At 41.7% G+C, this 23,622-nt stretch overlaps 1 protein-coding gene across 1 annotated transcript in view; it reads right to left on the bottom strand.

The window, feature by feature from the left end:
* Positions 1–1,339: 1,339 nt before the first annotated feature.
* LOC104158434 (serine/threonine-protein kinase tousled-like 2) overlaps positions 1,340–23,622 on the bottom strand; it is a 39,590-nt gene continuing 17,307 nt past the window's right edge. The window contains 15 exon segments of the mRNA XM_009696086.1: positions 1,340–1,787; positions 2,168–2,275; positions 3,262–3,373; positions 4,505–4,643; positions 6,148–6,317; positions 6,805–6,894; positions 7,855–7,946; positions 9,641–9,722; positions 10,091–10,188; positions 12,058–12,124; positions 15,947–16,099; positions 17,474–17,610; positions 19,001–19,111; positions 20,559–20,651; positions 23,576–23,622. The exon segment at positions 23,576–23,622 is cut by the window's right edge and continues 31 nt beyond it. Coding sequence (XP_009694388.1) covers positions 1,614–1,787; positions 2,168–2,275; positions 3,262–3,373; positions 4,505–4,643; positions 6,148–6,317; positions 6,805–6,894; positions 7,855–7,946; positions 9,641–9,722; positions 10,091–10,188; positions 12,058–12,124; positions 15,947–16,099; positions 17,474–17,610; positions 19,001–19,111; positions 20,559–20,651; positions 23,576–23,622 — 1,673 coding nt within the window. The 3' untranslated portion in view covers positions 1,340–1,613.

Genomic DNA, 23,622 nt, shown 5'->3' with positions numbered 1-23,622 from the left:
CGCACAGAGGAGAGTCCACACCACGGTGGTCTGGGTATTGCGTTAGGAAGTGTGCACAGGGTAATTTGTTTTTTAAACACCACCCTGAATTGCAGTAGTGCACTGCTCGGCTCCCTCCTGAGAAAAACCTTGCTCTTGAACACTGCATCTTTAAATATTTCTGGCTATGAACTCCTGCCACATGTTAGGAGCGCTCCAACCTGGCTGCCACATGTTCAAGTGCTGTGCTTTTTGTGTGTGTTTTCAGTTTTCCTTCAATGGGGGAGGGAAAGGGGACAGAGTGGGGACAAGAGGCTTGCGTTTCACAGCAGGCAGACTCCAGCTGAAGGTGTAAGACCCCTGCAGGCAGATTACAGACGGGCGACAAAAATAATAACGAGGGTGTCTGCTCCCTTCAAGAACATTATCTCATTCCCTCTCATCTGAAATCAGATGCAGCAATGGCAGCAAGTTAGGAAAGTCAGCAAATTTTAAAAGGAAAGTGTTAAGGGAGAGAGGAAGCTTTGCTGCCAAGTCACCTAACAGAGAAGAGCAGACAAGTCTTCAGCTTCGGATTTATATAACACGAAAAAGATATGTACAGTACTGCATGAGCACAGATCACACCTGTGATCAACTGAGCTGTGCTCCGATTCTTTCCCGTTCGCTGCCTACCTTTTCAACAGTCAACAGATATCACGCTCACGAGAGCAGAGAGCACGTCGTGAACATGTCAGGGTGTGTTTTCAAAAAGAACAGCACTTCAAATAAATTAAAAAGGTGCAACCATTGTGAGAGCTATGAAGCAGCAGCTGAAAACCTTGTGGCAGTCTGAGCCGTAATCCACTCTGATCACAGGAGATCTACGCAGGCCTGTTCTCCTATGGGCTTCACCGCCCTCCTGAGAAGGTGAATTATTTGTGAGAGGCCACCCCAAGGGAGCAGAAAGCTGCACCATCTGCAGAATGGACACTGCCATGAACCTGCTAATACGGGTTTCACTTTGAGACCAGAAAACTGTTTTCTTCCAAAAAATTGTTATTTTTAAAAAACTGAAATTAATTAGGGGTAAAACACTAACTCTAGTGCCATGAACAGGCAGGATCAACTTTTTTCCCCTCCAAAGGGCAAAGAGTCATATACCATCCCCAGCTGAACCTTGGTGCTTCGAGCTTTTCAGGAGATGTTACCTAAACTTTATTAAAAGAAAAAGAACAATGTTTAAATATCAACACTGGACTAGCCCAGTCTTTTTCCAAAGTCCACATTCTTCATATGAAGCACACACGGCGTCCTGGATTCCCCAAGGCTGCATGTTCAGAAGTTCACAGTACATGGAACCATGTCTTTTTGTATTTTCTTGAGTTTCCCCTCCTTGCTCAGAGCAGCCACCCTTTTGTGGTCATTTACTGGATAAACCTCAAGCCATCTCCTATCCACATGGCTTGGCCTAGATGCCGAAGGTTTTCTTGATGAGAGTTGATGTTGTCATGCTCTATGGATGGAAAAAAGCAAGAGAAAAAAAAGCACCTGGTACAGGTTTCTTGAGACCCTTGCGGATTCCTCTATTCCAAAGCTGTTTCTGAAAGTCTTTTTGTCGGTTTCTCAAGCAGTTTTTGGCCTAGTACTCTGTCTCAGTTTGAAGAGCTGTTATTGGATGATCCAGAGGTTGATGCAATGGCGGCTCCAGCTGGGCTGCTTGTGGATACAGATTTGCGGATGTGAGGCAGCAAGTATGGGTCACAGGCCAGCTGCTGGACATCTATCCGATCCTCCTTTCGGTAGGCCAAACAACGTCGGATAAATGCCTGCAGATACCCCAAAGACAAAACAAGAATTAGCAGACAGACAGAAACACGAAGCTTTCTTTGATGGATAACTCTTTGGGAGCTGGGCCAACTTGACATCCCCAGCACTGAAATTCCTTCCCAGTGATCACAGAGACAGCCCAGCTCCTACAGCAGAAGCTCATCTTGTATCAGGAGAAAGCACGGGCAGAGGCACAAACTGCACTCTGTACAATCCTCAGCCTGACAACTACAACACCACGAAGCCACTGACCACTCTGCAGGAGGCAGGCATTAAACACAGAACTCCTGCTGTTTTTAGGGAAACCAAGAGGACAGAACTGCCAGTGCCAATCACTGACCGACATACAAGGTGCGATCAAACTCGCTGCAAGATTTACCTTTGCTTCTGGCGTGACTACTGGCTTTGGAGGGAACTGCACCTCGGTAGCTTTCAGAATTGTGTTCTCCTGCAGAATATCTTGTTGTGACTGGTTGTGACCGAAGGGCTACCAAAAAAATGGAAGACAGTTATTAAAGGTTGGTGACAGACCTTAAAAAAACCCCATAATGCTACTGTTTATCATGATTTGACATCAGCATTTTTCCAGGCAAGAAGCCCACAAATGCCGTGAAGGTGCTGCAGATTCCAGCCAGATATGCACACTGGTGCAGGACACATTGCTCCCATGCTTAAACTGAACAAAAGGGACCAATCTGGAACATGTCTGGCATGTCTCTGGCTCAGACAGGAGGGATCTCCACCTGCTTCCAGACCTCATAGGTCAGCTTCAGCATATGCAAGAGGGCCTTCATCTGTCTAAGCTGACAAGAGATTCACCCACTTCAATCTTTGCTGGGCTGGCTCCACCATTTGTCTGACATCACTAAGCAACACAGCGTGTCTGTCCGCCCAGGCTTTCACAACACTTGGTTACAAGGACTCATGAAAACAAGAGTTGATGGAATCCTTTTTCTTCTCCAACCTATTTCTTCTGTTGTTGTAAAACAAATTACCTTTTCTCAGTACAAATCACCTTTTCCTGATCCAGACTCTTCCCTTCCAAAAGCCATCCTAAAAACTTCTAGAATGGGTCTTTGTACCTGCTTTTTTTTTTTTTTTGCCCTAAAACACTTCTAGCCACCAAGCAGTATCAGGCTTGACAAAGACTTACTGCATTGAAAGCGCCACAAAACAATGCCAGACCAAGAACCTCAGGTGATACACTTGTCTGCCTGTAATGGCCTCAGTGGGAACATGCCCAGTGGAAAGAGATGTTCTGCAGAACATTGCTTCTGAAGGAAGTGCCATGTAGAGCAAAACATAACCTAGTAAATTCTCCCCACTTCATTAGCATAGACTGCCTTGGAACTGATGGCAAGGAGACAAGGCAGAAGCACCTTCTAAGCCTGGGAAGAAGGAGGGAGCAGAAGCCAGGGCTGCATCCCAAAAGGTTTGGGAATCACCACTAAGAGGAGTTAAATGCCTTCTTACCTTTCTGCCATAGAGACACTGATAGAAGATGACTCCCACTGACCAGACATCAACTTTATTTGAAATCTTTGGAGGTTCTTTCCCAACCACAAAACATTCTGGTGGCAAATACCTGATTAGAAGGAAGTGACAATAGGTTATGAGCAGCATCTCCAAATACTTTCAATCATTTTCTTTAGAAAGGAAGGAATAAGCTCCTGTGATCAAATATTGGCTTGGGACTTAAGGGACCCAATTTCATTCCTGTGCATCTTTGGGCCAAGATCACCAATGCATACCACTTCTGGGAACAGTGATCCCAAGGACTCTCCAGACACTCACGGTCTGAATTAGTCAGCACAGTCAGTTTCTTTTCACCAGAGCACATAAAATAACCCCATTTTCTTTTATCTTCAGAACTGGTATTTGTTGTTAAAAGGGCTTGGCCAACAATTCCACAATAGAAACACACAGCCAAAATACGTATTTCTAGAAATACAACCCCAGATGCCACATCCTAGTTAGAGGCACTCAGCCTCACTCAAACTACAGTTAGTTTCGTTTTTAGGAACAGAACAAAACTGCAATACAGAATGCCTTAACAAATGTTCCTGTACAACTGTTGCCCATAGTGACAGTCTGCAGCTTGGGTATTATCTAAGAATCACATTCAGTGGCACTCACTGTAGGTCTTGCTCTCAGCCACGAGTGATGCAGTGGCAACACTTGGCACTGAGGACAAAGTATTGCCGAAAACATCTCTCACATGACACTTGAAAACGAAGCTCTGGCTACAGACAGCACTGTGAGATTTACATCTTTTGTAAGAGCTAACTACAGATTTTCACCTCATTTCAATGGAATACTCTTTCCACCTTCCATGTACCTGAATTTCCAAACAGGCATGGTATTCTCCTCCTCCTTGCTTAAACTGTTAGACAGTGCCATTATGGACTGTGAAATAGCAGCCAAGCTCCACTCCAGAGCTCGCTACCCCAGCAGCATGCAGCATATGCAGTTTTTCACCAGGCGCTTTCGATAAGAGATGGTTTTCAAATGTATTAAACACTGACCCCCTGAAAAGTAAAAAGCTGCCAGCCTCAAAAGGAGTTGTGTGACAACAAGAGCAGTTTCCAGGGTCTCAAACCTCCAATGGCTCAAGCTGTCACAGATAATGGCAGCACATACAGAGCTGACATAGATCCAAAGCTGTTTATAAACTGCTCTTGATCTGTAACTTGCAAGTGCCCCAGGCGACACTTACCAGTAAGTACCAGCCCCCTGCGATGTCAGTTCCATGCCATCAACAGAGTTGTAGCTGTCATCATCCATGATTTTGGAGAGTCCAAAATCTGTGATTTTTATCTCTCCACATGCAGTACCATTGACTAGAAGAATGTTACCTAGACAGAGGAAGGAAACAGCCCCTTAGGATACACATCTAGTGGGAAAAAACAAGAATAAAATTGCATTGAACTGTTGCACTCTGCATGAGAGGACAAGGAACGTACATAGTGAGCTGCAGCAGCCTGGGGTAGATGTTTTAACACTCAATACCCTGAGCTCTAGAGACAACTCGGCTCCCACCAAAGTGCCAGAACTGATCTGGCCATCCTTGAATGACCCAGTGGCCTGACATTACCTGGAGGCTCTGGATTCTGAGCCCTATTAGCCAAATGAGCTTGATGCCCATGCTGTTTTGACCCCTCCCAAAGGTCCCGTTGGAAGGGCAGGTCAAAAAGGAGGAGTAAGGAGAGAAGTACACATACACAGTTATGACTCATTCTGCCCAGAAGTCCTGACTTGCCCTAGCCTCTCAACAAGCCAGAAATTCTCTCCTTCCTAGCAGTGCTCCCCAGTGGCTTTCTAAGCTCAAAAAGGACAATTACTGCTTAGGCAAGAGTCTTTTACAAATCCATCAAGGATCATGAAGTCACATCATCACTGTTTTTCTCAAAGCCTACAATAAAGCAGCAGAATCGTGTGTGATGGCAGTGGATGAATCACAGCTTTAGACAACTGTGGGCAGAGCTCTGTAGCATGCTCAGACAACATGAGAACAGTCGGCAGCTGGGGGAAGTAACAGGATCACTAGAACCAGTGCAACAGCACCACCTCCAGTACAGATTCCTCATGCTGATGCAATAAACCACATCACATACCAGTTACACAATGCTGATCAAGTACCACCAGTATATGGAGACAAGCCAGGGATAACTACCCAAAGAGATGGCCGTATTTTACTGGACTATGGGAAAAAAAAAAAAGCTATGTAGCCAACATGAATCACCCCAAAAGAGAGCACTTCCATTTTGCCCCTTGTGATTCAGTCCAACAGTAAAGGGAAGTCTGCAACAACGTTTGGAAAGGACCTTCTACATGGCAGCGGTTACTGAATTCAAAGGCAGACCTGAGCAGTTTGACTCTATGTTCTCAGCTTTATAAGGTGCCACACGGTATGAAAAACCAAACACTTCCAAGTTAGCTTCTGCCACCGAATCTTCAGGCAGATGATTACAGAAAGAATAAGCCAGAAGAATGGGAACATGAAACACACTAGTAATTATGGGAACCTTTATGAAGCAATAACAAGAAGGTCTCAACAGAACACAAGCAGGACATTAAGAAATGAAACACAGACACTTGGTGGTTCAAGGGCTTGTTCCGAACAAGGAAGCTACTTTTTCTGGAATGTTACTTCCTTGTTTTATGTTGCAATTATAGCAGACAATACCCTTTTCACAGCATTTTCTATGCATTTTAGGTTTTCTTCTTGTTGCAAATTAGCTTTCCCAGACAGCCCTGTCTCCTTTTTGCTGTCTGACCAAAGTAAACTTCCCCATGTTACTTATAACCCATTACCTTTAGTTAGCATCCTTAAGCACGTCAGCTAGCAGCACAGCATACCTGGTTTAAGGTCATAGTGTATGATGGGAGGTTTGATTTCATTTAAGTATTTTAAAGCATTCACAATCTGCATGATGATGGATCGCGCTTCTTTCTCTGACATTAACTTGTGCTGTTTCAGGTAGAAGTCCAGATCGTTTCCCTCACAGTACTCTAACACTGTACAAAACCTGAAGGCAAAACAGTAGATGTTGTAATTAAGGCACCTGATAGAAACCAGAACACTTTGTTATTGCTTGTCTGCAAGACTCACCTATTTGGTCAATATATTAGAGTCCTCCAGCCTATTAATCTCATTCTAAAAATAAGCTACCAGAAGCACAGTCCTCAATGCTTAATAGTACAAAGGTCAGAGATCCCCCATCAAGTGCTAGATCTAGAAGCAGAAAGCTGTATCAGCTGCAGCATTTGCCCAGGTTAAAGAGTAGGACTTACTAGTAGAGCATCACAGCTGACATAATACAGCATACTGGTTTGTGAGCTAGTGTCTCTAGAAAAATCAACATATGTTGAAACTGCCTCAGATATCTCTGCAGTACAGTCCGTAACAGTGGTGTGGACGTTCTCTGAACTCTCCTGGAAAGTTTTAAGGGCCCAAATACTTTGTCTGTAGTCAATGGTTCAAACCGAGTCAAAGGACACAGCAACATAACTTACGAGTCAGTATCCAGCGAAAAGTAGTCATATAGCTTAACTATTCGAGGATGATCCAGTTCTTTGTGAATTCTGTACTCTCTACACGCATGTCTGAAAATAGGAAAGTCTGAGCATTAGTCATACAAGTGACTTAATTCTAAGTTCTGCAGATAGTGAACCCAGACATACCACACAGCAGTCCAACTTCAATCAAACCCATGCGCATTATTCAGACAGCTTAAGAAAAGGCAAGCAAACGAGGAACTGCGCAGAACAGTTCTTGAGAACCACAGAATCTGAGCGCATCTCAAACGCTGGCAATATTCCTAAGTAACTAATCTTGATTAATGGTACTGCTTGCCAAAATAGAATAAACTAATAATAAATCGTTAAGGGATCCAAGATAGCTGAATATAAAAATCAGCAAGTTCTAGAAAAATTCCATGATGCTCAATAGCCCAAATCTCAGGCTTCAAATTCAACTTAGTTTGTCCCAGTGACTTGCTGGGAAATTAATATCACAGTTTTATCTCTGAAACCCTGTTGAGAAGGCTTGGCTGCCATTCTGCAGAGCTTATCTAATCCATGGCATTAGGGAGTAAGTGTTACCAACACCAAAAGGCTTCCTGTACCTCCCTTCTAGGCCATGACATATGTATAGTCCTAATCATCTGTGAAAGGATTAAGTATTCTAGGAAACAAAGGAAGGGGAAAGCTTTCAGGGAGCACAATGCAGGTGTGTACGTGGAAGAGGGGCATGAATAACACTTTCCCACAAAAGCAGAGCTTAGATATTTCAGAGGAGAAGCCACTTTAACACTTTTTTCATAAAGCACGACTGGTGCTTTAAAACCTTGTGCTGTAGTGCTTATACAAAACTCTGTGTGCGTGTGCACACGTTTAAAACATTTCTAATCTGACCGTAACTTTTTCAAGGAGCTATTGGGACAGAGAGTGGCTTTTGAAACGTGGTAAAACACAGGAAAAAAATGGCAGCCTGTTCATGGCACTGGATAATCAAATGCAGGAGCAGTTTGGAAACATGGCTGTCTGCTTTACAGCCTTACTTACTTGTGATAGTTTTCTTTCTTCTCATCCCTCCAGTTTTTATTTAACTGGTGTATTTTCACAGCTACGTATCTCTGTTCTGTTAAATCAAATGCCTGCAGAGAGAAGAGCTGAAAATCAGTAGGAATCACAACTTCAAGTTAATACTGCAAAAGCAGACAAGCTCTAACAAACCAATATCCCCACCCAGGAAATGAGCATTACAACACACTGAGTGAAGAGCAAACCCACATTTTGATGTAATTAGTTTCTCTAATGAAACCAAGCAACTCTGAAAACAATTGAATATTCTGTGCTTTGATCTGACCTTCCCCATGGGATCCAACTAATGCCACATTTACTCTGACATTTTACCACCAGAGCTACAATGGGATCAGAAAGGCCAAATTATCAAAATATAGACAGTTAATCACACTGGGAAAGATGCTGCCATTATTTCCCCAAGTCCCCTAACTCATTTTCTACACTCAGTTAAAAAAAAAAAAACCACCACCCAAAACATAGAGAGGATTTTCAATATTTTGTTTCACATTGGTAGCTCAGCTCTCCATCTTGGAGCATAATGTTTCAGCTTATTTAGAAGCTGGAAAATTCAGTGGCAGAACTGTGTAAATCTTGTGCTGTATTTTCCCCTCCAATTTCTTGCTATTTAGACAGTCTTTAAAGAATGGACCTCTGGAATTGTGCTCTTGAAGAAATGCAGAAATCTTTTACCTTGTCTGAGAGCAGCAACAGCTAATAATTTATAGGACGGGACAAAATCCTGTTGTAAGCAGACAAGGATAATCTGTGTCCATCTCAAAAGTTGTATACTTAACTCCTAATACTTAATAGATTGGCCAAGACCCTGGAGGAGCAGGGCGAAGCATTTCTTTGTTTTAATAACATAGTTATAACTCTTAAGCACAGTCAGGTATGAAGCATTTGTACTCTCTTGCTTTCATCTGTGGAGTCAAGGCTTTCTACTTAGTCAGCAAAGCCTCCAAAGTGCAATTCAGAGTACTTACATGCAGCTCACACTCTTTTTTTTCACTACCTGAGCAGTCTAGGCCCCCTGGTTTAGATACCTATTGTTGTACTGCACCAAAATAATAAATCACTGTGAAGTTTCCAATATTCCCATTGGCATAGTTATTTTCATTCTAGCCAAATTCAACATGAATTAAAAACTACTGAGTACAGATGGGAAATATTTAGAACCAGAAAATCTCTTAAGCATAATAGTCAAAGAGCAAGCACCAAACCATCACAGGTCTCGGCCATGCAAAAGTGCTTACACACAAGTAATTCTCAATTCCAAGGAAGTCCCAAGACTACATACACACCCAGGTCTGCTACTTCAGAGCACAAAATGAAGACACAAGAAAAAAAGCCTTCTAGCCACAGGAAACCGAGACTTTGCTCTTATTACTGGAGCTATTTTCTCTTATTTACAGTGAGGTTCAGACTTGTTATGCCATACTCCATAAAACTTAGCCACTTAAGGTATTTGTGTGTAGCACTTGAAGAAACAAGTGGTTTGCTTCTCTGTCCTGACAAAACTTGCAGACTTGGTGCAGCGTTTTCTTGAAACATACGCTTGCAGGAAATCTGACCTCTGAGGACAAGACCAGAACCTAAAAATCTCAAGTCTGCTGTCTAATGCAAGCCAGATGCAACATGTGCTTTGTCCTCCCTTCTTCCCTCCACAACCACACGCACCACTGAGAAAACAAGTGTAAAAATTCTGCTTACTGCAGTATTTCACTGCAGATTCAGATTACCCCACAGATCGCCACTTCAAATTTACCTTATATACTTCACTGAAGCCGCCTCTACCCAGAAGGTGTAGCAACAAGTATCTATCATTTAGCGTTGGATGGTCTTTAAATCTAGCAAAAAAGACACGGCTTAGGAACACTGACACAAATAATGCAATCTACTGCACAATAAATTACAGCTACTACACAGCTTAGAAACAACATTTTTACATTAAGACAGAAAAATACTAAAACTGTGTTAACGACTGACACATTTGATACAATTTGATCATTTTGCACTGATGGAAGACTATATAATGATACCTTGATGCACTTGCAAGCCTTTGTCTTACATGAACTTCAAGTTATATCACCATGCCACCCCCCAATCAAGTGACACATTAAGTTGTAACACTGATTTTAAAAAGATTGTTTCCTATTATGAAGGGGACAAATGAAAAATTGTTATAAGTTCTTGTCCCTGAATCCCACATGCTTACTGTGAATTATCTTCATTGTGTATCCTTTTCAATTCCCTGATATGTAGATTTCTAACCCTCTCTAGCCGTTCCAACTCTGCCTGGATCTCTGCTTCTTCCTGCACAAGGAAAAACCAAAAGGAAAACACAACACCATGTAAGATAATGCAGTTGGCATTTCTGCCTGATTTACAGAAACACAAATGTAATTCCACTTGTGAAGAAGTTATTGGTAACTAACTTGTTTGGGAGATCAGAGAGATGGTCATAGTTTTCATTCCTGTCACCTTCCCCCTAACTCTCAGTTGACTGACTGAGTAGTTTTGTTTACACCTACACACAGACAGGAGCAGATATATCTTTATGCCTTCTTGTTTTTAAGACTTCCTGTAATTAAGAAGCATTGTTGCTCTGGTCCTGCTCCTTCCTTAAGTACTATGCAGCTGTTTTTGTAGGAACTCAGCCTCTGCTGGGACAAGAGAAAGAGGATAGCCCTCAGAAGCATGGAACAGGGGTATCATGATGGGGATGGGGCAGCATCCGGAGAGGATGGAGATTGCAAAAGGACAACATTAGGTCTTATTAGCACTAAGTGGTAGAACAGGTCAGAGTGTAACTTAGTACCACGTGGAAGTTTTAATATAATGTTTGTAGAGTTGGAAGTTCTAGTGTCCTCAAACACAACACTAGAATTCACATCACTGTGGACAGGGTTGCAAACCTCAATTCCAATGTGCGCCTTGAGCAGTATTATTTGGTATATATGACTCAAGGGACATAGTTACCCGTTTGTCTTGTGACTCTGTTCCTTCCCTTCTCAACTTGTTCTATTTTTAGGCATAAAGAATGAGCCAGTTTCCAAAAGTGGAGAAGGATAAGCACGGCTTCAGACAATGCCACAATCCCAGAACATTACTTCATTTTCCATTAAGGTCCATTTCCAAATGGATTCCTCTGTTCCAGGGTGGCACACTACATGCCAGCATAGATGGACCCGCAATTAATCCACTCTAGCAATGTGGAAGCTGTAGAGCAAGCATGCCTTTAGCATACTCCTGCCCGTATCACTTATCTTTGCCCACAGGTCAATAAAACACAATTGGCAGAGTGCCAGCAGATTCCATGGATGCATTAACTTTCCCTTGCCACTGAAAATAACAAGGAGTACAGTAGCATTAATGAGGCCCTGCATTCAACTTGTGTGTTAAGGTTACAGAAAAAAAATCCCTAAGTGTAGAGCTCAGGCATCACCTGAGAGAAGAAAGGGGACTTCAGCAATGCATTTGCACGCTTCCTCTTTGTTCCATAGAGGAAAGAAAACTCTCTGGCCTTAGCAGAGATCACAGCTAACCAGGAAATGGCAGAAGGCATCTTCCCCCCGCCTCAGTACTTCATCTGTTGAAGCGTCCTGGAAAACTTATCTGGAGGTTATTGCAATCACTTTAAAAGTAACCAACAGTTTATCTAAATATAACCTCACTTGGAGGTACAGTTCCTACTGAAGCCAATGTATTTGAAAACAAATGTGCGTTACAACTATGTAAACAGTACTAGTTTCCAAAAGCCCAAGAGATTTTATTGGACTGTTACTGATAATGCTGGCTACTCGATATTGCAAAGAAATGGGAAAGTCAATGATAGTTGCAGTTTCTGTTGTGTTCTTATCCTTTTCTTCCCTTGGTCCATTCCTTCACATTTGCCCAGCACTAGGCAGGTCCTAGTGACAGGGTAAGATGCATCAAAACAGTGGAACTCCCCGCATGGTATCATAACTGTAAGGATACAGAAATCTGTTTATCGAAGCAAAGAACATCTTTCCTGAATACCACTGCCTTGAAAAAAATTATTACAAAATCCTGGCTATCCCTTTCAAGCAACAAAGACCTCTCAATTATCAAACAGCAGGGACCTCTACAAAGAAATGCTATTACTCATAGAACACCAAACTAAAAACCTACCTAAAAGTCTCTTCTGCAGTTAGTTCTTACCTTTTTAAGATGACCTAGTCGGAGTTTGAAGATTTCTTCCTGTTCGTGGTATTCTGCTAACGTTAACCTGCGTAGAAGAGACAGATACAATGCATTAGGTTTCAACGCATGTGATAAAGCAAACAGTCTGCAGAACACCCATAGCCAGTGGAAGTGACAACTATGCAGAGTATGTCAATAGCTGGTAGGAAATTTTTTAGGTAAACTCTGCAATTTTTTTTTTTTTTTAAATAATCAATCTAAAGGAGACCAAAGGTTTAAAACCTTGATAAAGCACACATTAATTTCAAATCGAAGTTCCTAATGACACCTATTTAGGCTATTAGTGACTGCCTTTTAACAAAGCAAGCTAAACCATAATCTAAATAAGGAACACTGAAGCACAAGTATTCCACATCTTATTTTTCAATTTAGAGTTTGCTTTACTGACTCATTTTCAAATTTTTCTTTGTAACAAAAGCTGGATAATTCAACCCAGCTATTCAGCCTGGGACTAGCAGTACACCTGGCTACAGAGCCACTGCAAATAGAGCAATGACCTAGGGTTCAGAACTTTTTCCTGTTTCAGGCTCTGCAAAGTGGCTTCCAAGGAAACCTTGGGAAATCTACTTCACCTTACCATATCTTTGACCTCATGTGTAGTTAGAAGAAGCAAAGGGATAAGGGGAATAATCCCCATTTTATTGATGGTAAATGATGTACAAAGTTTCCATCCTAGGTGGCTGGTCAAAAAAAGTTTCATCACGTTTTTGATGTCTTTTATAGCAAAAGCGTGCCATGTAGGACAGTGGCAAAGCACAGCCGTACACTAAAACAACAGATCTCATCACTTGTGAAATGTAATGATGTTCTGAGATCTTTAAGGTTAGAAAAATGAATAGCTATATTAATTTTCTCAATACTACCAACAAGGAGTTTGGTAAAAGCATGCCGCATGTGAACATGAAGCTATGAAGCCCATATCAACTGCATGTTTACTTTGTAAACAAGACATGCACGTGACAGCATATAAATATCTTTTTTGACCCTAAATTGAGTTCAAAGCGTATCCCAGGAGGATTCCTGGTGCAGCAGTTACGCTCTACATAGTACTTAGTAGAAAGGTTAGGTGTATGAGGTCTCCACAGCATCAATACCACAACTAGTTTCAAGAGGGGACCAAGTCCTGAGTCTGTGCAGGGCCATGAGACCTTGGCTCACTGTACAGTAAATTAAGAGGAGGTAGTATTCAGCTGATTAAGAGCTCCTCTTGAAATGCCCCAACTTCTCTCCACTGTTGATAATGCAGAGTGCCCACACAGTTGAAATAAGCGCTAAAACAGTTATTAGCTGATAAATTTAACGCAAAACTCGCAAGCCAAGTTCCCTTTGAAAGAATCTTTACCATAAGGAACTGCCTGTTACAAATTAAAGATACACACAAAATGCAGCCAGTACCATAAATGTTTACATGTTGTCTCATTTCATACAAAAGCACCTCATCCCGACAGTCTGAATTTTAATCAGATTCAGTTAATCTAAAAGACCATCCCAAAAAGTTTTGGTCTTTGGTTGGTATTGCTGTATAAGGAATAAAAAGACAATTGAATAAACCAGCAACAAGCTTTCCACATATTCTTGTGCACAAATGAAATACAGGGCTAAACACCAACAGTCTACTCATTAAGCAAGAGATGTAATGAGTACCATCAGGCTAACGCTGCCCAAAATAGCTGCCTGTTAGCAGCAAGCATTACAAAAATCAAGGAGGCTCTAAGACAAACATTGCCCTGTTTCACAGAAAGATGCTTGAAATACACTACCTTCTAGTGCAGCTGAAGACTCTAAGGTTGCCCAGGCTGCCTTTACAAACCTCAAAAAGCCCCAGCAGATTAATCTTCCTGAGTGAAAATCTTTTTCTCATTCACAGGCTAGATACTAGTTTCAGGAGAGCACATGTCTAAATTTTAAATTAACTCATGGGACCTTCCTCTCCTTTGTAAGACACAGCAACAATCATGAACCAAAGAGGAACCAAAAATCAAATAAAGGAATTTGGCTCTTCGCTTCTCATTCAACTTTCAGAAACATTCACATTCAACTTGCCTAAAAGACAGCCTCTGTAAGAATTCCACAAGACAAAAAACCTCACTCTAAAAATTAGAAAATTTTGTACCTGATAAACATTGGTCCAACAAATGCATTTACAGGATAACTAACACTTAAGCAAGTAGTCAGTCAGTACAGTTGCTTCAGCTGACTTGCAAAAACATTGTTTTCATAAGCTAAAACACTCCACATGAACCACATCCATACACTGGCAAGCAGTTTTTATCAAGAACGCCACAAGAAGCTCTTACAAACCACGAAGATAAAACCCTGAAATGTATCAGTGAAGAATGATAAATCAGCAAGAAACACAGAGAAAAAGACCTAGCAGCACAAAAAGGTTTACTAGCAAACCCAAGTAAAGCTAGATCACATCAAAGCAGGCTCACAACATGAGCAGAAGCTCACTAGGTACCACAGACATTATCATCCTTTCCAGGCACATCGAGACCTGTGCTGCCATGACTGCAGAATAAGCCACACTACAGCTGCACAAGTCTGCTGGGGAAAAACATCCCTACAGAAATGGGGAAAGTCTCAGCCTGTCCCTTAGAAGTGAAAAGTTACCACAACGAACAGCAATGCTTCAAAATATCCATGCACAGACGTTCAATTTACTTCTCCAAACTCAAATGCTGCAACACAAAAGGATGGCTTTAAATCTTTATTTAGTTCCTTTTAAGATTACTCGGCCAGAACAAGGGGTAAACGTCTCTATTCAAGCTAATTATTTGCAGAAAGCACACAATACCCTCCACTACAATACACTTGATTTGCAGGCACCAGCATCCTATTTGGGGACACCACCCTGCTTGCTGAGAGCACCCTGAATATCACAATTCACCCAGTCATGTGCCATCTCTGCTGTGACTGCAAAAGGCAGTGGGAGCTTTTGCTTCACATGCACTTTTAAAGATCACGACTAAGAATTCAAAGGGCTCCAGGAACTCTGAGGTCAAGTCATGCCCAGGAGATTTAATAGTTCAAAAAGAAAAGTGTCATTGAGAATTATGGTATGAGCCAACAGCAATAAAATGAAGACGGTAAAGGAAATTGGTAGAAGTTAGGGGAAAGTCTCTGAATTAACGTATTTCGAGCTCACAAAAACTTCCACAAAAAGTGTTCTAAATTTCTTGTGAGACACAGCTTTCCTCTGTAAGAACATCAGGACTCTTAGAGCATCAGTAACTTCAAAAGGGGTAGGGGGAAAAAAAAAAAAAAATCTTCTGTAAGAAGAAAGAGTAGCACTTCACCTACCTTTCCATTTCCCTGACTAGAGTATCTGTGAAGGACTGTGTTGGAGATATAGGTCAATGCTTAATGCACTGTCTTTATAGAGAGCATCTTTTTTCTTCACTATACCAAATTAATTGTTTGAAGAGCCTCACCAGAAAGTACATGGAAATAAAGGTTTCTAAATGTGTATAGTCTTTTTTTCCCTTAAAAAAAAAATCACTGTGTATCATACAGCAATACCAAAATCAACTCTGAAATTGCAACACTTAAGATAGATACCGTTTTTCAAACTTGACGCAACAGGAATACTGAAAAAGTTACTGCATTCAAAAAGAAGTTAAGCTCATACAAAGTCTGGACTCAGCAATGAACCTTGTTTTACTCCAATGAAAACTATTTAGAACTGCAGCCAGATGTTGTTGAATGCCAGGCTAATTCCACAATATTCATTTGTGCATGGACTAAAGCCTAGAGGCAAGGGCAAGATTCCATTTCTCAGTAGATATTTTGTGCTCTAATCAAAGCATGCAGCTTTGCAATGCACCAAGAAGGCCACATAACCTACGTTTCATTTTCTGCTCCATTGGTCTTGTTCTTGCGCTGCTTCTGCTCATTGCTTGCTGGAGGGGTCTGTCCCATTGCAGGTGGCTTCCGTTTTGCTAACATTTTTCGTTGTCTTTCTATTTCTTCCCGCTGGGAATTTATCCTTTCCTGTTGCCTGGAAAAAAGAGAGTAGAAAAATCATGAAGCAGATAACTAATGGTATGTACTTGGTTGTCTTCAGCATCTGTTCTTAACAGATTGGAGTAATGAATTTCAAATCAGTTGTACTTGTAAGATTAGTAACAAAATATTTTTGTACAGAAAAGGGGGATGTGCTAAACATTATGACTCAGATTTTTAAAGGAGATTCTTTTCCTGGCCCACAGAAACCTTTCAGTAAGTGAAAGGTTTTATTCATGCAGAGGATATCCAAAACCAAGGAGTTACTAACCTCACGGAAAACCCAAGGATCCATGGTAAGTCACTAACTTTCCATACACTTTTTCCTAGAAGGCTCTGTTCTAAATCTCAGACTTTCCTGTTAAAACTACTCCTGAACTCTGGCACTGTCTGAGATGATATCGTTATATTTCAAGCGTACAGTTAAACTATCCTTAGTTCTCTGAAATATAACCACCATTCCCAATTTCACTAAGAAAACAGTCTCTCCTCCAAGATAAAGACTACCTTAAAACATTTTACAGTGATAAAGGCATTTTTGAAATTTCAAGTCTAAATGACTTGAGCATTTACATACTTAATTCACTTTTAAAAAGAGACTGAGACTGCGGGCAAATATTCCAAAACTATTTCTTCTATGTCTTACAGCACAAACTAAGGAGGAATTATAAAGTCCTTAATCTGCACCTAACAAGAGCTGCACCTCCCTATCAGACTACAGAGAAGTGATACGATTTTAAAGGATCACGCATAGCTCTCTAATGCAATTAATTTGCCAAGTCCTACTTAAAGGTCTAGGCCAGGTGGGAATTGACTGGATATTTCCATTAACATCCTGTATAAAAGGGTCTCTGATCTTCATTTCCAGGTTTCTGCACAGCCCCTTTGATCACTGTTACCAGGAGGCAAAAAAAGTTAAATAGTACGGATTTTCTCTTTTAAGCTTCTCTGCTTTCTACTTTTTTTAAAAAAAAAAGCTAATTAGCCTTCCTTGACTAATATATGCAAGTATGCAAATCAAATTGATTGACTCACAATACATGTGAGAATTTGGTCCACCCCTCCAGCCTAAGCACTGTACAGCCAGGTAGGTGCACTGAGAATATTCAACAGGGCAGCCTACTGCTCTCCAACCCAGAGGCCAATTCAAACAATTTGATTCCAGTTCAGGTCTCTGGCAGTTTAAATGGAAACATATTTCTCACTTCAGTACGAAAATGTTTCCCATTGTCAGTAGCTGAGCTCCTATCTGATCCTTTCATGCATCAGTCACACCATTCTCACATTCTGACATGCAAGCCATCACACACAACTGCTCAGTTCTTCCATCTCTGCCTCTGAAGTTAAAGACAACTCTGTTTGTCCTCACTTGATGAGGTTCTGGAAGGCATAGCCATCTGTCCACTGCTCAGTGAAAGACGCCCCGTGCCGCACTGTAGTGAAGTGACCTAGCCTCAATCGATCCTGCATGCTCTTATCTCTGCATGCCATCTTCTCCTGTTTTGACTGAAAACAAAATAAAACACGTTAAAATATAAACCATAAATTAGCAGCTAAGAGCTGTGCTGTGTTTTAAATCACTACCAATTCTTACCGGTTTTCACTGTTTCAGTACTGCTTATCTGAAACCCAGCTGAAAATCATTGATCAAATTATTGCTGGTGCTTTACACTGGTCTGACAGGCATTTGTTTGACTGTCTGCCTTCTGAATTTTCAACCTCGCCTTTCCTTCCCCATTACTACTTGGGCAGCTCACACCCATCCTATCATCAGTTGAAACTAGTCTAGCAGTAGGATTAAAACTACCCCTTTGTATCAGCAGCTTAGCTAGACTCCAGACATGGTTCTGATCAGGCCCTTATTCACTCAAACAGCAGAAGAAGGAAAAAAATGCACCTTGAATCACTGTTAAGACAAAAATACAGCGATCAGCCAGCTCAGTCCTAGACTTGCACCACTCCCAGAAGTGACACAATCTCAATTAGGTCACCAACATGCGTAAAAACTGGTAGTGGTGTCTGTCACAGAGTGTTTTCTGTAAATGAGAGGAAATTTCCAAGGCCTGAGACAAGAGCAGCAAAGTTTCAGTCAGGATTAAAGATGAACCAGCAAAGCTCCTTCCTGGAGCTATACACCACCTCTCTGAATGACACGTCTAACACCCAGCCCAGAGTTACAAATCCTCCCAGAAAGGGGAGTCCCATTCAGCCAAGAACAGTCAGCTCTGTGACAAAATCAGCTCAAACAGACTGCATGTACTGGCCAGCACCCTGGTAGTTTTGCCCATCCAGTGCCCACAAACAATAGATGTAATTGGCCAACAGGTGAAAGAGAACTCAAACCCCCACATTGTTTAACCATCAGGAAATCTGGAAATCTTTCAACACTGAAGCAGGCTAGACGCTGGTAAACAGCAGCCTGGAACTTTCCCCAGTGTCTTTAATGTGCTGTTTTGAGTGTTATACAAAGCAACAATCTCCATCTTTGCCATCTGAAAGAAGGAAAGGTCTAAATCACTTGCCCACGTCGCAGAACTTATCTGGCAATTTCACTGCACAATGGGATACTGCTCTTGTATTGCCAGAGCTGGACAACGTTGCTTTTCAGGTGTATGAGTTTCCAAATCAAGTAATGCCTGCTGCATTTAGAGCTCAGACTATTTCACTTAAGCAAGCGAAATCACTCTCTGAGAATACGAAAAGTCTCACAAACCAAAACATTCTAAACCATTTCAGTCTTAGGATTACATTCTATTTGCAGAAAAATAATTGAAGACAGATTTCCAGTTGTCTTTTACCACTAAAGCAGTAGCAGCAGGTTTTCACTGCTCAAAGATAGAGAAGTTTTCAAGGATGTGAACTGTGACTGCAGAAATGTTTAAAGTCCTCTGCTCACCTTTTCTATAAGAAGCTTCTTGCTCATTGTTACACATCTATTCAACCGCTCCTTGTACTTCTCCAGCATCTTTTGCTGTTCATCTATCTGCCGTCTCAAATCACAGTTGGCCTGAAAGGGAACAGAGAAGAAAAGCCTTTGACTTTAAACTGCTCAAAGAGCCAAACTAAGCATCACCCAGGAAGAAGTTTCTCTAGCTAGCTCTAGGGATCAGATTAAAAGTAAGCAAACCAGCAGGATAAGGAAAAAAGACCAGGTTCCTCTTAGCAAAACATCCAAGGTAAGCTCTTCAATTTTTAACCCACTCAGACCTCACTACCCCTCTAGAACAGGGAAGCGCTATTATCCTGGTTTACATATAAGGAACTAAGGTACAGAGAGACTAACACAAGCACAAGGAATTTTTAGGGTTTTTTTTTTTTAAACACTTAAGACCTTGCCACAGCTACCAAGTCTCAAAATAGCTTAGTCATCCCTGGACTATCCTCCCTCTTTAGCCACAATACTGGCAGAGGAAAAGGATGGGGTAACTCCCTTTGCACTTCCAATTAAATTCTTACTCGAGTTACCCTCCATCAGCCCCGCTACACAGACAGCTTCCAGCAACAGTTGCTGTTTTTAACACCATAACGCTGTACAGCAGGATTTTACGTGCAACCATCTTCATTGCTAGAAAGTTACATTTAACCATCTCCCTTCCAACCAACAGTCTGGCTTTTGATTAAACAGCAAACAGTAAAAAAGTTATAGAAAAGAAAATCTATTTCCTGCTTTATGAATTGTTTTTCACAAACCCACATGTGCCTCTGTGTATGTCTCTACCAGCTTGTCTTAGCTCTTTCAGGTGCTGAGACCAGACACACCCAAACACAGAGAGCCTTCCCTCTTTTCCCTTTAATGTGTTTTCTAATCCTTTTCAACACTTCACAAGAGATGCCTCTCCAGCTGATGAAAGCTAAATCAATTAGAACTCCTCCATTAAGACAAGATCCTCGATTTAAAGGTATTTGTCTTTTACTGAAGAATACTAATGTGTTAGGAGAAGCTTTATCCTTTTGGTTTGACCAAAAGATGTCCTCCTCATCTCTATACTTTTCACTGACTTTTACGAATGAGCATTTCAGAATACAACTTCCCAGTCTACTGAAAGGCTACTGAACACACTGCTAAAGAAAAAGCAGTCTCAGCTCCTCAGTACTTAGAAGAGGGTAATAATTCTGCAGAGAAACGTGCCAGGTTAGCTAGCAAAATACACAAGTGTGCAATAGATCAAAGAAAGGCCAACAACACTGCTGAAGACAAACACCTGAGCTACGAGTCTGTACTGTATAGCCACAGTCACTGCTATGCTGCTTGTGGATTCAAGCAGGCCTAAACAGAGTACCTACAAGCCAGACAATTATCTTGCAAGTAAGGGATGATCAGATTTGTTTTACCTTGCAAGTGCTCGTTCTACAAATGGTATACAAAATCCTGCTCTGCAGCCTAGCTGGCACATGCACTCTAGGTATCTTTAAATAGCAGCTTTTAGAAGAATTGTCCCACTTTAAATACTTACTCTTAATAAGTCATCTATCCTCCCCTCCTTCTTCTCCAAGTCAGAGTTCTTACTGTTTTCTAGTGCAGATATTTTTTCCATTGTGAGGTCAGACTTTCACCACAAACCACATTTAAGAAAAATGCGGTATTTCAGATAGTCAGCATGTTACAAACACAATGTAACACCCTCTGATCTGAACAGTTAGGTCTAAGAAGAAGGAACTGATCCCCTGCATCCTAGCAGTTGAGGGAAGAACTTTCTCCATTCTTCACTTTCTTACTGCATGGTGGGCTTCTCCAGCATAGAGGTTCAGTCAGCTAGCACAAAGCTGCTCTGGAGAACACAAACTGGTAACGCATAAAGGGCTACAATATCCTCTGTGTCCTCCAAATTTTGTTTTTATAGTTCAGTTCTGTCCACTCCTTGGTGGTCTCTGACATTCACTGTCCTTTACTGCAGTGCAACATAGCTTGTACAGGAAAAAGGATTAAGAAAAAAAAAACCCATCAAATCCCAACCCTCAGCTGGAGTATCAAATTTATGAGATCTTTCATGGGCACAGGCAACCACCTGCTAGACAAACGACAATACCTGTGGATTCTAAAGTGGTCTTGACAGAAAACGGAAGTCTTCATTTTAAAATATTGTAACAGACTGATGGCAGGAGCATTAGGCACAAGCCTTTGTTTCTGACAAACTGATGTATTAGTGCCCACTAGGGACAGGAACTTTATAGTTCTTGAGTGAAACCTATTTGGAAAGTTTCATGGGGTGCAGCACATCTCAAATACCTTCACCAGTGAAGTGAGAATTACATCCAGGAACAGAAGACAAAAGACACAAACTACATCCTCTAGCAGCAGGAATATTTCAAACTCAGCACTGTCATTAATGGGCGGGGAAGAAGTCAGTATGTACATGAACACAGCATCTAAAATACCCAAGGGAATCTCTCTCCATGACTGCATACACAGATTTCACATTTATGGCTAGCAAGCAACTACCCTGGTTCTGAGAAGAGTTAGCAGGGACTTACCTGTGGAGTCGTTATACAACTGTTCTCCAAATTTCAGGCTTGCCTGGAAGCTAACACCATGAAGTAAGAGACAAACTTGGCTGACTGTTGCTTGTCTACATATGCCCAGTATGGGAAAGATCAAAAAGAACACCTGCCAGCATTGCACATCAAGCAAGATGAGCCTAAATCCCAAAAGACAAAAAGGAGGCCTGGGCAGGTCACCTCACTTCTGCCTTAACTTGGTTTATGCTTCCTGACAGCCTGCAGGAAGCACGTGCGACAAAAGCTTTTGTCACTGAAGGCAACGAGAAGGCTGTTAAAAACCTAGGCTGCATCCACTCAGCCAAGCAGCAGGAAGTTTCTTTAGTAAGTAACTGTTACGTCATTTTGCCAAATGCAGAGACATGCTTGCACTGTGTCAGATGAAGTCATGTTTCAGGATGCATGCTCTTACATGTGACTTCATCACAACTCACCTTGCCTCAGAGCACTTGGAGGGCCCTAGCACTGACAGTAAATGCTAAGAACATTATGCTCATGCTGACTTGCCTTTGTCATTGCCAGAAGTGATTCAAACTGGAAATTACTGAAGATTATTTTTTTTTAACGCTATCAACTCCAAACAGGTTTGGAAGGGAAAACCAAGAACACACACATGTAGTCATCATGCAGCCAAGCATCTTCCTGGGTTCTCTGCCTTAAGTGTGTGCTACATCTAGACCTCTGGAGAATACCATGAAGCTGAGCACTGGCAGAAAGCATGCTCAGATAATGTCTTGCCCTTCTCAAAGAAGATGGGCCTTGTGGGCATGTTAAGCACAGGAGAGAATAAAAACACCTTGCTCATTCCAGGTGGGACCACTATTTTAAGCATGGGTCTTGGGACAGCAAAGATTGAAAGGTATCTCTGGCAGGTTCTTGAGTTATGGCATCATTCTCACACAAGAATTCTCCATGCAATAGCAAGAAACAGGGACCTTCACAGACGAGCATTTTAACAGTACAGACAACAAATGTGACCCTAGTAACACAACAGAGCTCAGAGACACAAGCTAGTAAGCATCGCCAGAGGTGGAACTGCTGTTCTTCAGGCACAAAGAACTTGTACCACCTGCTGGGGAAACGGAGAATGAACTTCCCCCAGCGATAAAATCATCTCTGACACAGATGGATGTGAGAAAATGATCGACACAAAACTGATTGTTTAAAAATCACTCAAGGGAACGGTCAGTCACCGAGAAAATCACAGACGAAAATCAAAAGAAGATTAAAAGCAAGCTTGGAGAAATAAGCAAGGTGCATTGCAGATAAAGCTGAACATCCTTATAAGCAACAGAAGAAGATGACACAGCTAAAAGTAAATCTTGCCATAGAGCCACAAGAAGAATCTCAACAATTTAAAAGGCATCAAAAAGACAGCAGTACAGTCAAAAGAGCTACTCCTCTTGACTCCACGTCAGTGAAGTTCCTGAGAAGCACTGTCAGGAACACATCACGTTCCACCTTGACAGGACAAACTATTCCATGGGTGTACTCTGCAGAGGTCAAAGAACTTCCAGCTAGACTGCGGATATTTGTACTGTAAGCAGTGTGGATGCACCCATGACCCAGCGCTTGCATAGAGGCACTCACAACTATCACTGAGGTTTCCTTCACGTCCTCACTTACAGAGAGGAAGAACATTCAGGATACAACAGAACTGAAGCAGACAAAAACTAAGGTGTTTCTCTCCTGAGCACATTCGCACACAGCTGCAGAACTGCCCACAGTATTGACACAGAAAAGCCTTACTGAGTGGGCAAACTCCACTAGCAGCAACTGAAAGCATCCTTTAGAGGATAAGGAATAAAGTTCAGAGTGATTCACTTCAATCAGTAGTTACAGGCTGAGTTGGGACTACGGGCTCTTTTCACTAGAAACGTTATGTCTACTACAAGTGGCACCCTCTGGCATGGAAGACAAGCTGCATCAAGCTTCAGTCTCATATCCAAGAGATGTATCGTCTAGTGAGCTATACCTGTGACTGTTTGTGCTGGATGGGAATCTGTTTTTGGGAAGTGCAGG

Source organism: Cariama cristata, unplaced genomic scaffold (genome assembly GCF_000690535.1).
Source record: "Cariama cristata isolate BGI_N322 unplaced genomic scaffold, ASM69053v1 scaffold17702, whole genome shotgun sequence".
In the NCBI taxonomy this organism is placed as follows: domain Eukaryota; kingdom Metazoa; phylum Chordata; class Aves; order Cariamiformes; family Cariamidae; genus Cariama; species Cariama cristata.
This window is presented reverse-complemented; position numbering and strand designations above follow the sequence as displayed.